The 15,967-nt window shown below is 47.2% G+C and overlaps 1 protein-coding gene across 7 annotated transcripts in view; it reads right to left on the bottom strand.

The window, feature by feature from the left end:
• KIF21A (kinesin family member 21A) overlaps positions 1-15,967 on the bottom strand; it is an 863,983-nt gene that overhangs the window by 36,286 nt on the left and 811,730 nt on the right. For all 7 annotated transcript variants that reach the window (XM_086967225.1, XM_086967228.1, XM_086967231.1 and 4 more), the window contains one exon: positions 13,627-13,826. In XM_086967225.1, coding sequence (XP_086823351.1) covers positions 13,627-13,826 — 200 coding nt within the window. The remainder of the gene's footprint in view (positions 1-13,626; positions 13,827-15,967) is intronic.

Genomic DNA, 15,967 nt, shown 5'->3' with positions numbered 1-15,967 from the left:
TCATTACACTTTAACGGACTTTAAATAACTTATATTTCACAACTGCTCACCAAGGTACAACTTGAAACAAAAACTGCTTATTATTAATCACATAGGTGAAGTCTAATGCATTTACCAATGCTTGTTCTACTGGCTCTTGAGCCCCTTGCAGCCACAATCAGAACCTCTACATCGATCAATAGTATGTAAACTGCTGCAAGGGAAGTAAAGATGCTTCTTTATGCAGATAACATTCTGCTTTTACTTACAAATCCAGAAACTTCTTTACCAAATGCATTAGACAACATACCCCTTTTCGGCTACTTCTATGAATATAAAATTAACTAGAGTGAGACGTTACCTATGAACTCTACAACACCCTCGTCTGTTATAACAGGTTCGCATTGTCAATAGTCCACTACTGAAATCAAACACTTAGGGGTTCAAGTGGGAAACAAACTACTATCAATGGTCCCAGGGGCGGCTCCTCCATTAGGGCAGAGCAGTGTCGCCCCACTGCTGTCTAGCAGTTCGAGAAGCAGAAACATAAAATGGTATTTTAAATACCATTTTATGTTTCTGCTTCTCGCGCTGCGAGAAAGCAGAATGGCATGCCTGGTTGGGGGCGTGCAGGTGTGTCGGGGAGGAGTGGCTTGCCCAATGTTTGGGCCCTATCTGTTTGGTCGGCCCTCTGGGGAGAGTTGCGGGCATCAGGATGGGGGACATTTTGCATCTGCTGTGATCCTGACACTCTCTCCAATTATTCTGGTAGCAAATGAAAACCACTATAAACTTCATGAATGCCATATCCCAAGTATTGACGGATTGATTTTCTGCATGAAACTTTTTAACGTTCCTAATTTGAACCAGCACACGAAGAGGTGGATTCATACTGTTCTGGTGGTTGCCAAACTAACTTTTCTTCGTCGGTGCTGACAACGCATTTCCCTTGCACACAAAGAATGTCTGGTAGAAATATCAATAACAGTAGCCTATGAACATATCAGATATCGCCTGCTGGACCAAATTCTTGTCTTTGATTGAATCTGGAGCCCTTTCACCTATCGGAGCTCGCCAAATTTAGTTCCAACTTGCAGACCATCAGGCTGTATAGTTAGCGGACTACACTTACCTATCTTCTAACACATAACTAGGAGGTATTGCTCCCTTTAAACTGCCGCTCAATTTCCACTGTCTGTAGCCTACTAGAGGGCTGTTGAACATCATAAATTGTACTGATTTGTGACAGGACCCACTGGAGGGTAATACTAATTTCCGAAACACTACAACTTACAGCATGCCATCAGAGGCTTAATACTCACCGGGGAGAAGCTGGTAATAATGATACAAAAAGGAAGTTTTTGAAAAGCCTGCCGCTTGTCAGTAACCCCCAAGGAGAAGGAACTCCGAAACGCGTTGGGGATAGTTGAATACAGAAAGGAAAAATGCTGGTTTCCTAATCAAAGATTCCGGTTGGAATGAGCTCTTGTGGAGTGGCGTCCTCAATCGATGGGTAACAAGGAGGAGAATACATATATATATATATATATATATATATATATATATTCAGATCCGCTCCTGGTACTTCTGTATCTTTAAAAAAGAATGGCCGCGAAACAAACCTCACCCGTAATAAAGAAGTAAAGGAACTTCGAAACGCGTTGGGTGTTTTTCTTGTGTGGCAATAAAAAATATCGCACTGAGCACTATTTGGGCCTCGGCTCTGGTTCTTTGTTCCGAGTGAAGGATCGTTTGTACCAGGAGCGGATCTGAATAATAGGGGTTGGCGACCCCCCCCCCCCCCCCCCCCCCCCGAGTGCCCGCCGTCCGAAGTGTCTGGAATATATATATATATGATATATATGATATTCATTGTTAAACTTTTGGCATTTAGTTGAAATATCAGGATTCTTCGGAATTCTTGCTTAAATTTAATTAATCGTTACTAAAACAGATTTACACATTTCTGAATGATTAAAAACTTAAATAAAGCACTGTTGACAAAAAAGCAGACTCCAGCAATGTTTCATTTGAGAGGGTGAAAGCTTTAATTAGATTTACAACTTCTGCATCGGTGTAACCTAGCTGAAAATGGACCCTGGTGTCAATTTCCTACTCTCCACATTCTTGCTCAACTTGTTCACTGTCATGTTGTGAGGATGTAGGTTATTGTGGGATTTGGAATGTCTCAGAAGGGAGATACTCAGAAATTGTCCCCTTCAGAGAGTGGGAGAGTGTTTTTATTCTATATCTTGCAACGCTCCGAAATCTTTTCTTGTTGAGGTCACCTATTGCTATCGACACCAGATGAAATCTGTTTTTGACGTGCCAAGCAATAATCTGTTTAACTTTGATTCCCTTTTTGAACTTGCTACTACTCTGGAGGCCAATCTTTATGCCCTGTTTTGAGGGCTGTCTTTCGAGGTCTTTTTCAGAAAATTGAGAGCAATGTTGCAGCCACGGCTCTTTATTTAGCAGATTCGGGGTGGTCTCTGTAACAGTCTCTAGCCAATACAATATACATTTATATCAGGGAGTTCCTCAGCTCAACATAGAGCAGGATAAGTTCCTCTGAAGTTTTGGCTAATATCATTCCCATTCATGTCAGTTATAATGTGAGAGTCAGGAAATGTTAAAGCCAACCCCCCACCCCCATCCCCTACCCCACCACCCGCAACAGAACTGGTAGGCTGCAATTACACTGCAGCTTCTAACCTGCAGTTCTGCTGGTGCCCCGTATGCACCCAGTCTTGGCCTGTGCCTACATGCCACTCCGATTTTCATTATTGCCCCCAACAACATCTGTTGCATGTCCCCAAGGTACCACCTTGCCAGTACACAACCGGTTTTGTATTCCTTTCCAGACCATACTCTAAAAGCAAGGAAATGTTCCTGTAGAAAATGAAACGCGGCCTCGCGATATAGTGAGAACAAGACAAAATCTTGGTCTCCATCTTAAAAGCATCCAAGACTATACATAAAGGCTGCATCCTAGTTCTGGTGAATCTGAGCCCTTCTGCTTTTGTAGTTCTCTTTGGTGGAGAGTATAAGCTCTGGAAGCGCACAGACATCTGAGTTGAAGCTCATGAACATTTCAAGGTAAGAGAAATTTCGACAGTTAAAATAATTGTGACTGCTGTTAAACTAAGAGGTTGAAAGCACAGATAAATATCCTCTTTGCAAATTAATTGAAAAATTGGTGATAAGGTCCAGTGAGGAGTCAACCAGTAAGGAACTTAAAGCCTAGCCTTTCATGGAACACAACTCACTCCAGTGAAAGCTGGCTTGAGAGACTTATCTCCGTAGTTTTAAGGCTGGTGTGATATAATCCTTAGGAAAACACTAGAAGACTTGCTGGACTGTCATCCTGGTCTTCCTTCCAAAGGAATGCATGGCATAGCGTTAATTAACGTAAGAGAAGGCATACAAATGTAAAGATTGTGAAAAAGTTATGAAGTTATGCCATCCTCTCGCTCCAGATCTCCCTCCCACAGAACCCTCCCCAATTCCCTCCCCTCATCTGGCCACGCCGAAACTCTGGTACACTATTATGCAGAATCTGTGCTGCCTGCTGAAGGTGGGTTTTTTAGGGTAATGCACCTGAGAAACACCGACCACGACAAGACACCCGTATAAAAATATTTTCCCTGCCTCTTCTGCATCATCTCAAAATGTCTCTTCAAAAGAACCTAGATAGACTTGGCATAGGTGCCTCAATAAGTGTGCTCCTACTTGGTGCAATCTATACATAGAGAGCAAAATGCTTCAGAAAGAAAGGCAAGTTGCTATATTCCAAAACTTAACACTAGATAATAGCAAACTGTAGCATGTAAATCTATAACAGATATACTGTAAAAAAAAAAAATATATATATATAACCAACTTTATTAAACGTTTTGCGGAAAGGCAAACACCATACCAAGAAAAGAGACATGTGCATGAGGTATTACAATGGGATAGGGCATCTTCCTGGCATGGTAACACCACATCGCTAAACCATAGTAGCTACACTACTTCCCCCACACCTGTACATGTTTTTGGGGGAAACCACGTGCAACAAAATTAGGCTTCTCTTGATGCACACACTAGTCCACCCCCATGCCAACACTCAATCATGGCAGCCTCCACTGTTTCCACATGAGCGCTACATCCCTTTTGGCTACTAAACATGCTCACGGGCCCCCAACTCCTCCACCAGCCCCAACAGTACAGTACGGGGAGTTAGATCTAGAGGGCATCCCAGGACGGCTGACAGTTCCCAACCCATCTAGTTCGAGAAGGGCCGCAAAATCCGGACAGTCCCACGCTACATGAAGGACAGTCCCACACTACATGAAAAAAGTCTGCCATTAGTGTACATCTTATGCATGCGGCTTGGGCAGTGGATGAAATGTGCTGCAAGTGCTGGGGAGTGAGGCAAGTTGCATGGAGATAATTGAATTGGCCCATTTTCCAATCACCAATTCCCGGGGCGCCATACATGCCTCCCTTCACTCGTTCCCATATAACGCCCCACCAAAGAAAGCCATCTCTGCCTAGTGCGCTCAATGCCGTCCGGGGCATGAATGACCAGTGGGCACCCTTCCCCAGGCACCCAGGGAAGGTTTTGGCATCGAGTGGGTTGTATTTAGGCAGTGGGGTGTGTGGGAGGCTATGTGCTTGAAAGGCGTGTCGTGACTGAAGGAAATGGAAAAACTGTGAATTCGCCAGTGCACAGCGATCCTTCAGATCATGAAAAGGCATCAGGTGCCCCCCCCCCCCCCCCCCATATATATTCATCTCCCAAATATGAGATCCAAATCCGATCCCAAAGTAGAGAGGTGATTGAGCAAGGTACCCTACCACAGAGGTGTCATCTCAGTGAGCTGGTGATCCCAAAGGGTAAGTCAGAGAGCTTCCCTGCAACAGGTAATAGACACCTGTGTACAAAAAGGCAGGGTTGAAGGCAGACGTGCCCCATCAAGAAATCCACAAGACCACTGAGACTCACTGAATGGATTTCTAGGTGATATGCCGGGGCATTCCAAACCCCAATGAAGTATGAGTTACTTACCTTCGGTAACGGTGTATCTGGTAGAGACGATTCTAGCCGCAGATTCCTTAACGTAGAATTATACCCAGGCGTGAGACTGGATCCGGAACATTTTTGCCCAGCATCTCTGTGCGCGGGGAGGCGACATCATGCGACTCCGCCCTGACATTGTTCGCGCACGTGACGTCAGCGAGGTCACATAAGCCCCACCCTAGCGTGCCTACGTCAGTTTTCTTCGGAGAACTTTTCGCGCCACAACGCGGCGCCATCAGACAAAACTGTGACAGTATGGGAACAGTATAGGAACAGTGTGTTAAAGAGTAGATATATAGAAAAGGAATGGTGAGGAACAACCGCAGAAGGGGCAGTGCCGGACACTGCAACACCTAAGGGCAGGGAAAAGAACAGAGCACCGCCCTGATCAGCAACCCTGCCAGTACGGAAATAGCCCCCCCCTAGAGACAAAGAACATATGAAAAAATGTCCTGATAACATGTAGCAGGACTACAACCCCAATCAATAACAATGACAGGGAACCAGTCCGGAACAAACAAGGAACGACAAACCCCAAAACAGCCCCAGCGCAGAAGATGACAACCCCCCATAAGGAACAAAGGCAGAGGCCGGGCCAAACAACCTAATCTTAGAGGGCAGCAGAAAAGCATAGGGGCCAGAACCCCTAGCACTGAAAGGGGGAGAAGGACAGGGAGGTGGGTGAAGGCTAAGCATGGGTGGAAAATCCGTTCCGCTCGCGGATTTTGCGGATTTTCGGTAAATTCGCAAAACGCGAGATTCGCAAATTTCCCGCAAAATCCGCGAGCGGAACGGATTGGGTCAAAAGTTCAAGCTGACTTTTGTAACTCTTTTAGAATGGCGCCGGCAAGCTGCCAGAGCCATTCTAAAATGGTTACAAAAGTCAGCTTCAACGGGAAGCTCTAATAGATAATTCAGTTACACAATCATTAATCACCCCAAATTTGGGGTGATTAATGATTGTGTAACTGAATTTGACCTTCAACTGGAGCACCTGCTTTACTTTATCTATCAGTGCTTCCTGTTGAAGCTATTTCTAGCTATTTTAGAATGGCGCTGGCAGCTTGCCGGCGCCATTCTAAGTGGGGCTGAGGGCAGAAGGGCACAAAAGTGGGACAGAGGGCAGAAGGGGACAAAAAATGAGTGGGGCAGAGGGCAGAAGGGCACAGAAACGAGTGGTACAGAGGGCAGATGGGCATAAAAAACGAGAGGGTGGCAGTGATTAACCAGGGAAAAAAAAAACCCGCGAAAACGCAAAGCGCCTCGCGAACACCCGCGAACACGCAAAGCGCCTCGCGAACACGCAAAAATAAAACAATCCGCAAATTCGCGCAAATTAGCGAATTTTGCGGATTGCGAATTCGCGTATTACGAATTCGCAAAATTCGCCCATGCTTAGTGAAGGCAGCCCCAACCTGGAGCAGCCAGAGCGTAAGGGCACAGAAGCACCTATAAACCTATCCCCCAATGACCAACGGGAGGATTCGGAACAAATAACAGGGCAACAGTCTGCCAAAAAAAGCGAAAGAAGGCACTCACAGAAAACATAGCCACCCAAAGGGAGGCGAGTGCAGAAGACCAAGCCAAGGGTCCTCGTAGAAGGGAGGATGGGTGGGTCGTGAAGGAATCTGCGGCCATAATCGTCTCTACCAGATACACCCTTACCGAAGGTAAGTAAATCGTACATCTGATAGAGACCACTAGACGCAGATTCCTAAACGTAGAATAGATACCCTAGCCATACCCAAGGGGGAGGAGGGCATGCAAGAGGAACACGCCAGCCTGGACATAATAGAGAGCCCCCCAGGGGATGAGGCCAACGGACAGGGAAAAGAACCTTGTCCCACCAGGCAAGGGGAACACCTGTACCCAGAACACCTCCAACCTCAGAGGGGATGCAGAAAAACAAGAAGAGAGGCCGCCCGCCGACAAGCAGCAGGAAAAATGAGGGCAAGGCTACAGAAGGACAAAGCGACCCACACAGGGTATCAAGAATCTTCACCAGGAGCCAAAAGGCCAAAGCAAGTAAGAGGAGCACATAGGAGCAGCCTAGAGACTCCAAGAAAAAGAAGTAGAGTGAAAGCAAGCCCCCACCCCCCTCCCTTCCCGGGACATCCAGGGAAGAGGGCAGCTGAGCCTATCACAGCCGGAAGGCAATGGACAAGACAGAATGGTGCCTTCGGCAATAAGGCAGGCGGAGCCCGAGGTCGCCCAGGCGAAAACGCCCAACACCCCGCAGGGACAGACAGCACCCGAGTAGGCACAAGAAACTGAAGAAACTCCAGAACCACCGTAACCCCAGGGAGGAAAGGGAGAACTGAAGACAGGACCCACTGGAAGAGGGTCAAACACACCCCAGCCTCAAGGAGCGGACAGGGCAAGGACGACTGTCCCACTAAAGTGCCAGAAGGCACAGCGATGCAATAGAACAGCAGGTCGGCACCCCAGGCCCAGCCCGCTGCAGACAACAGCACGGAACGGAGCACCCAGAACAAGCCAGACGCTGAAGATAGAGGCCAAGAAGGCCCCGACACACCCCAAGGGAGAAGTCCACACGCACGGCCCAAACAACAAAAGAAGCAGAACCAGACAGAGCTATGACGTAAAGCTGCAGACAGCAGGCCAGACCAATCCAGCAACCCAGCGACCCCGGAGAAGGACAGCCCGGGGTGCAGCTTGAGCCATTCCAAAACCCTCAACAAGAGGAACGCACCTACAACATACCGTGACCCCACGGAGAGCAGAGGCCCGAAGGCAACCCCACCTCCCCAGCACATGACAGAGCTATAGAATAGCTACCGGAACCCCACATAGGGCATGTTATGTCCCAAGACATGGGAACCCTCTTAGGAAAATCTTTCCACAGCAGAGGAAAACAGAAAAGGCCTGCGGAGAACCTGCATACGGCTTGCCAATCAGCCAATAAGAACAACAGAAGGCCTAATCTCAGGGCCAGCACAGCTCAGTAAAAAGCAAAAAATCACAACCAAAAAAGGGGGGCCAGACCAGCAGCCAATAGCACCACAGTCCTAACCAAAGGACTGGAATGCACAGTAATCACACAGAAACGCAGGGGCAACCCGCCCCAACTGAAGAACACCTCCCAAAACTCAGATCAACTCCCAGGTCACTGAGGGAGGAAAGAGGAGTAGGAGGAGGAGAAAGTTCCACCAAGAACCTTAGAATGGCGAGTCCGCAGGGGCATGGAACAAAAGAGCGCCATTGAAAGGAAGGTCCACCAGCCGTTCTCAAACGTTCCCTGGGAACACACTGTCCCAAATCCAGGCATGTCGATGAAGTGCGATCGAAGAAGCCATGGCATGACCAAGCACCTCTGAGATGACCAGAGTGGAGCGCAGAATAAATACCGCCATCTCCCGGCCATCCAACACGTAGTGCCGCAGATCAACACAGGCACCCTCCTGAGAAGCAGCAGACATAAGGGACTCCGCCGAGTCCTACAAGGAAGAAGTGGCCCTAGCCAAAACACACAGAGTGTTAAGGGCCCTCATCGCCACACTGGTAGAGGCAAACATATTGCGCCCCCAGGAGTCAAGCCAGGTCCAGAAGGGAGGAAGAGGGACCGAGGAGTGGGGGACTTGCAGCGCCTCCGGCGAAGACCGCGGCTGCGGTGATGGCGAGGAGCTGTCCTTAGACGATGTCGGGGAAAAAGCCAGAACGCGGCGGCCCGTCTCCGGCGAGGACGAAACCAGCAATCTCCGAACCTCTGGAGAAGAGGAGGCTTCCGAAGACTAATCAACGACTGGACGTCTGCCTGGCGCCATAGAGTCCGCAATCTGAGGCAGAACATCGTTGTTCGACGCCAGGGGAGACACCGGAACGACCTCCGCCACTGCGCTTGGCGCAGAAGACCGAGGCTGGGCGGCGAAGGAACGGCGACGGAAAGGCGTCGACCCGACCTACGACTAGGCAGCCACCTGCATGGAGGGGCGAGGGGGACCCGGGGAAGGACGGGGAGTCCCCCTCCAGCCTCGGCCCGTGACAAGACGAGAAGGGCCCTCTGCCAGCCCTTGTGGCGCCGCCAGGGCCAGTAGCCAGCGGCGCCTAAGCGGCGTCACCTCGGACGAGGCCACCACCTGTCCCGAGGGGGGACTCGGGGATGCGACCCGAGCACCGGCGACCTCCTGCGACACCACAGGGGCTCCCGCATGAGTTTGCGGCGAGAGGCGCCGTGGTCCGAAGGAGGGAGCCCCGAAGGGCCGCACCCGAATGGCACCACATTCTCCGATCCTGGATCAGAGCCAGTCGGCGCCAGGGCCGGAGCTGCCGGTGACGCCGCGGAGGGCCCCGCACACAGTAAGGGATCCACACACGTCCCAGGAGGGGAAGGAGGAGGAAGAGGAGGAGATAGCAAGGCATGCAGAGCCACCGCATATGTCTCCATCTGGGCTCTAGACGCCCCACACAAGAAACGGCAGATAGAGGGACGACACGCGGAGCCGCACCACCTGCGGAGAGCCCGCGCCCCAACAGGCCGGGAACCAGCCCTCAGAGACAAACTGCAACACTTACCCACAGGTGAGCGACGCTCTTGCGGCCTGGGAGAAGGCTGATGTCGAAAACGGAGGCGATGATCACTGAAACCCTCCGCAGGGGCCGGACGTGGGGTTGACACCGACCTGGACATGCGAGCTGAAAAAAGTTTCATCCTGAGCTCCTACCGAGACTTCGGTTTCATCTGCTGGCACGCCTCACAATCAGTGGAGTTGTGGTGTTCTTCCAAACACCACATGCAGATGGGGTGAGGATCCGTCACCATCTTGCGCCTACAAAACGAGCACGTCCTAAAACCCACACACAAACACACGCAACAAGTGATAGGTAAAGGCCATAAACGGGCAAGGAGCACCTTCCGGATCTGCGTTGTATGCGGAAAAGGAAAAAAACTGATGTAGGCGTGCCGGGGTGGGGCTTATGTGACCTCACTGACGTCACATGCACGGACGTCAGGGCGGAGTAGCGCGATGTCGTCCCGGAGCGCAGGGATGCTGGGAAAAAATGCTTCTGGATCTAGTCTCACGCCTGGGGATAATTCTACATTAAGAAATCTGCGGCTAGTAGTCTCTATCAGATCCACTAATTAATTGAAACCAGATGTGCTTCCAAATAATAAAGATAAATGTCTGACAGTCCAAGACATCAAAGTGGGACAGCTACCTTGTGTCTACCTCCTGCCCATGCACATTTTGTGATTTTTGAGGTCAAGGAGCAGAATTGTTTGCAAGGGATAGGGTGGGGATAATTTTCTAAGATGAATAGATAGCGTGGTAAACACACCATCTTGAATAGGGCGGTGCGCGCTAGGAGATTTAGTAGGAGGGCGGGCAAACAGTAGAAATCTCGGTTGACCACTAGAGCAAGTCCCTGATAATTGAGAGCCCAAGCTAGGTCTGGGAGTGGAACATGTGCAGTCCCAGGTATTTAAAAGAATTGCGTTGAGTGTGAATATTCGGGTACTAAAGCTGCCCCATCGTAACCCCCTTTACCTCCACCAGACTGGATTTGCCTTCGTTAATCAAAAGACCTGATGCATCACCATACAGATTTAGGAGTTGTAGACACCAGGGTTCTGAGAGGGGGACTTTCAAAAACAGAAGAATGTTGCCTGCATATAGTGCAATTTGGTCTTCAAAACCATTCCCCCACCGCCAGCCCCCTATTTGGGCGTCACAGAGTACAAGACACGCCAGAGGTTCTATTGTGAGAGCGAATACCAATGGGGAAAGCAGACAGCCCTGGACCGTACCCCTTCGGATGGAAAAGGGAGGAGATAGAACACTGTTCATCTAGACCTGGGCAGTAGGGCTGCAGTAAAGGAGGCAGACCATTCGACAGAATGCATCTCCCAACCCCGCCCGCGACAGGACCCTGTCCAAGAAGTCCCAAGAGACCGTATCAAAGGCCTTGGTAAAATCTACAAGCAAGAGGGACAGCTTTCCATCTAGGTCCTGTATCCGGGATAAGGCAGAGTGCAACCTCCGAATGTAGTGGCGTGTGCTTCGGCTCGGCATAAATCCACACTGATCTGGATGAATAATATAGGGTAGAGCATGAACCAAGTGCATCATCAAGGCCTTCACATAGATCTTAACATCAGCATTAAAAAAGGAAATACGGCATTAAGTCAAGCATTGGTCTCTAGGAAGACCTTACTTAGTAAGGCCCACTATAGTGGCACAGTCGGCCTCTGAGGGGAAGAAGCCCTGCTATATCCCGGTTGTGTAGAAATGTATTAAATGGAGGATCAGGATATCTTGCAATTATTTATAATATTCAATAGGGTAGCCGACTGGCCCTGCCATCTTCCCTGACTGCAGTGCTGACACAGCAGAGTCTATTTCCTCAACAGTGAGGGCCCGGTCCAAGTCTCATGTTAAGGAGCCCAGAATGGACAGCAGCAGGATGCTATATAAAATGGGATTCGTTACCTATGGTAAAGGCAGGTGGTGCAGAGAGTACAACGTTCTGTAAAAATCAGCAAAAGTAAGAGCAATATCAGATAGTTCTTCCCGAATGTGCCCGGACGAGCACCACCCTATCAGATATGCCACGGGTCCCTAACCAATATAGCAATGTGCCTGACTTATCGCAAGTCGTACACTCTTTGTGTGGAGGCCCTCCAGCATTGTTTTGCTTCATCAAGGGAAATAGTTTGCAATTCAGTATGGGCTACAGCCAGGAGTCTACGAGTTTCATCTATGTCACAACCAAATAGTCAGCCTCCAAGTGCAGTATATCTGACCCTCCAGGTCAGTAATCTGTGTAAATCCTTCTGCCTCACAGCGGCGTACATAGCCCTTGAGATGAACCCTCAAGCAGGGCTTACACGATGCTCACAGCATAACCGGCAATGACACTGAGCCCACATTAATTCTAAAAAAGATTTGTAATTCTCCTTCCACCAAGGCGACATATGCAGGAGTCTTTAAGTGCCAGGCACTGAATCTCCAAGCTGGACGGAAAATGCTGGGTTGAATGCCCAATTCCAAAAAGAGTGGGGCATGATCAGAGATGCTGTGCAGTAAGATGCGTATTGACTGAACAGCGAGAAGGTCCGCTGCTGGTAACCATAACAAATCAGTGCGCAACTCTCCATCATGAGCCACTGAGTGCTGAACGTAGGCTCGCATAGCGGGATGCCAGGAGTGCCAGACATTAAAGAGACGGATAGAGTCAGCCCAGGAAGACAAGCACATCGAGCGAGTGAGCCGGCTAGGATGGGGGTTCGTTGAGGCGTCAAGTTGGGTGTCAGGAACTATGTTAAAGTCCCCACCAACGACAGTGAACCCCCAATGGAAGTGTCAGAATATAGCAGTGGGGGGGACAAAGCAGGATACGAAATTGTAGTGCCTAGCTTCCAAGCAGCACTCAACTCCCACATAGCTCCCCTGAGAATCTGCATGATGTCTAACAACTAGCGAAAATGATTTATGCAGCAGTATGGCTAAACCTCTGGAGCTCTGTATAAACCCGAAGTGAAAAACCCTGTCATACCCCAAAGCGTCCAAGAAAGGCGCATCTGGTGCCCAGATGGCGAGTCTCCTATAATAAAACAACTGCTGGTTTGCACCACTTAATGTACCATAGTACTTTGGAGTGTTTAATTTGGTCTAGGAGGCCATTGATGTTCCAGGAGAGAATAGTTAGCTTAGGGGGAGCCATGGCAGATTGTGAGCGATGCGAGTGGACCCTGCCAGAAACCATGAATAGTTAGTGGAATTAAAGGAAGCACAGTGTGGAAGCCAATATAAATAATTTGCCAACCTGAAAAGGAATAACACGTTAGAACAACAATCAAAGCCCCTTGGGCCAACTGATTCCCTCCCCCCTCCTTTCTTTCCCCCCACCGTTCTCCTTCCCTAGAAGCATGTGCCGCCCTTAAACAAACTACCCTAGAAAAAGAGTAAAATGGGGGAAACATGTGTGGCCTCAAAAGCACCAAATGAGCAGGATCTGATTCCTTACAACATTAAAATAGCACTATAAAGGTGGGACATTCCTCCAACGGCCCAGCAAGGCCCTGCGGCTCCAGGGATTGAGGAAGGTCTATAGGCTTGAGATATATTGCAAACATTAAGTTACAACTAGGAGGCATAGCTGACATGACTTTGGCATGGGTGGCATCCAGGAAGGGGCATTCTGGTGATTAAGTCATAACATGGAATGGTAGTGGGTGACTAAGAGGGAATAACTAAGATGAAATAATGGTGCAAGGAATTCCCAATTTTTTTCTTCAGCTGTATTGACTTTATTTGGACTTAAGAATTGGTTGACTAAGAGTAACTTCACAATGTAGACTACTTCATAATGTAAATGACTACTATCAACTGTATTGGGGGGAAGCGGTGAATATGGGGGAAAGAGTTGTTGGACTTCTTTATGTCTCAACCTCAGATGCTTGAGTAAATTAAGTTTTTGTGGATTGTGTGGAACATTAATAAAACAAAAAAAGGCAAACAATTAAGTGAAAACGAAAAATGTTTACATGACTTTTGTTAATAGTCAAACCAAAAAAGCATATTTTAGAGTTTGAAAAATCATATCAGAACACATATACTTACTCAGATGCTGTGAAGATTTGATTTGAGTTTGTGCAGATAGCATTTATGGGACTATCATGAGCCTTTAATTCTCCTATAGGCAAGAAGGAGTCCACATTCCAAAGTTTTAAAATGCCTCCTCTGCAACCACTCAGAAGAACTTGACTGTGTGGTACTTTTGCAAGCGCACATACCCAATCTTTATGTGCATTAGGAACTTGCTGAAATCAAGACATTTAAGATTGGTTAGTTGGTGAATAATTACATACAAATACATCCTATGCACAAGGTGCACTGGCAAACACAGCTTAAGTTCAGTTTTCATTAGATATTCAAGGTTATTACAATTTCCCTCGCGATATTCTAAAATATTCTCAATAGAGAAAATAAATAATGCTTTCCTATAATTATTTAACCGCAAGCTTCAGTATATAGCTGACGTCTAGCACCTACAATGAGTGGCATAGTAAATAAGACCTATATGACAACTGTTATATCCTCTGCATAATTTTCATTAAAAAAACTTGTGGGAACTCACATAACATGGTGTATTGCAGTCCACTTGGTATACAGTTTAATAAACAAATTCAGACTGGTATTGCTGCATGCATGCACTACATAATCATTAACAGTAACTTATTTTCTGCCCATTTTAGACTACCACCTGATTGGCAGCCAACAGGCTGCTTTGCTCAGTTTCTCTTAGGCAATGTTTCATCATGAGGGCTTCCTCTAATCTGGGCTTACACAAAAAAAATCATTTAATATCAATTTTTTCTCTTTCTCATTTCGTCAAAGGTCACATCCTATAACCTTGCTTCACTGATTGAGCAATCTACAGGAGGCAGTATTCAGAAGGTATCTGTCTAGTCCTGCCATTGATCCAACACCCCCTCAAAGTGGTTTTCAACACATACATGAAAACCACAACCTGTTATGTATGGCATTCTGTGAGGTATTCTATGTAATACACACAATACTGGAAGTGGTTCTTGATATGTACACTTCGGAAAAAGAAAAAAGAAAAACACAGACAGTATCGTCGTCTTAGTAAGAAAACTACAAAATACTGAATGGGGTTCTAGATGTACCTTTTGGACAAGGTGCATGATCTAATATCGAAGAAGAAAACAAAATTATGTTTGTATCCTGGATCCCTGGCAAGGCTTGCCAACTGCATGATTCTCAGAATCTCAAACCATTTCTGTGATAAGTATCAATACTTAAAAAATTTGCTCTCCTAAGTTAAATATGGCTTTAGGTTTTTCAGTTATCCCTGTATATATGGTAGCTCTTTCCATCTTTTAACACAAGTCTGATGGGCCATAATCTAACAAACTTTTCGCATGTTTTGAAAGGATTATTCAATTCATTCAACAAGAACTCATCCTTTAAATCTCTTTTTACAGCTACGTTGTAAGCAGCCTACATCTTCGGACATTTATAGGGGCCATTCATTTGGCTAGAGTAGTAAACCTGCTTCAGTCAATGATTGTCATTTTTGTATTACACAATTTTGGTCTGAAAAACCTACATCCCTGCTTGGCAGACTGGCTAGTTTTGACACACTAATGAAGATGCGAGTTTGGCCCCATATCCAAAGACCTCCAAAAGGACTGGGTGTAAGAACGACTGATGTCAGTCAACTGGATTATGGAAGACGCTTTAGAGGTAGATGGGATCTGAGATAATTTGAAGCCATTAAATGAGAGAATGAGATTGGATTAAGAAACTTATGTTGCTATAAGGAACTCCACAATAGGTCTCAAAGTATCCTCAAATACCTATTGAAGCGTGCATTGGGTTGTAGTCCTAAAGGGAGCAGGATATGTAAGATCACCAAGCAAACTTTAGCATAAAAGATGAACAAGCCAAGTCACAGCAGGCTAAATGGCAGGAGCCTCTAAACGAGTGACTATAGTCTCTCTAATGTGGTGAAAGAGAAAAAAAATTGAGAAGAATTATTGCATTGTCCTCCGGGATGCCATCAGTAAGGATCTGCATTTGCATAAAATCAAAGCGGTGGACATCTCAGAAATTGAGGATAATAAAGTACTACAGTGGTGGCTATCATAGAATGAGTTACAGACTGAACTCTATCATCATTCATGATGTCAGTCACATGCTCCACTCTTTGAAGAATATGTGGTTTAGGGGGGAACGGTGTCATTGCTGAGGCGACCAAGAAGTGAGGCACGGGTAGAGTGGTAACCCATAACAGAACTCTATGATGCTTCAGGATGTCTTTGCACAGCAGGAGATGATGGAATTAATTGTGACACTATTGGGGCAATAGAGGAATGGATCTATACTGATAGCTCTTAAAGTTGCTTAGAGACATCTATTGCTGGGAAGGAGCAAA

This window comes from Lissotriton vulgaris, chromosome 1_1 (genome assembly GCF_964263255.1).
Source record: "Lissotriton vulgaris chromosome 1_1, aLisVul1.2, whole genome shotgun sequence".
NCBI lineage: Eukaryota > Metazoa > Chordata > Amphibia > Caudata > Salamandridae > Lissotriton > Lissotriton vulgaris.
Note: the sequence above shows the minus strand (reverse complement) of the source record. Positions and strands in the feature narration are given on the sequence as shown.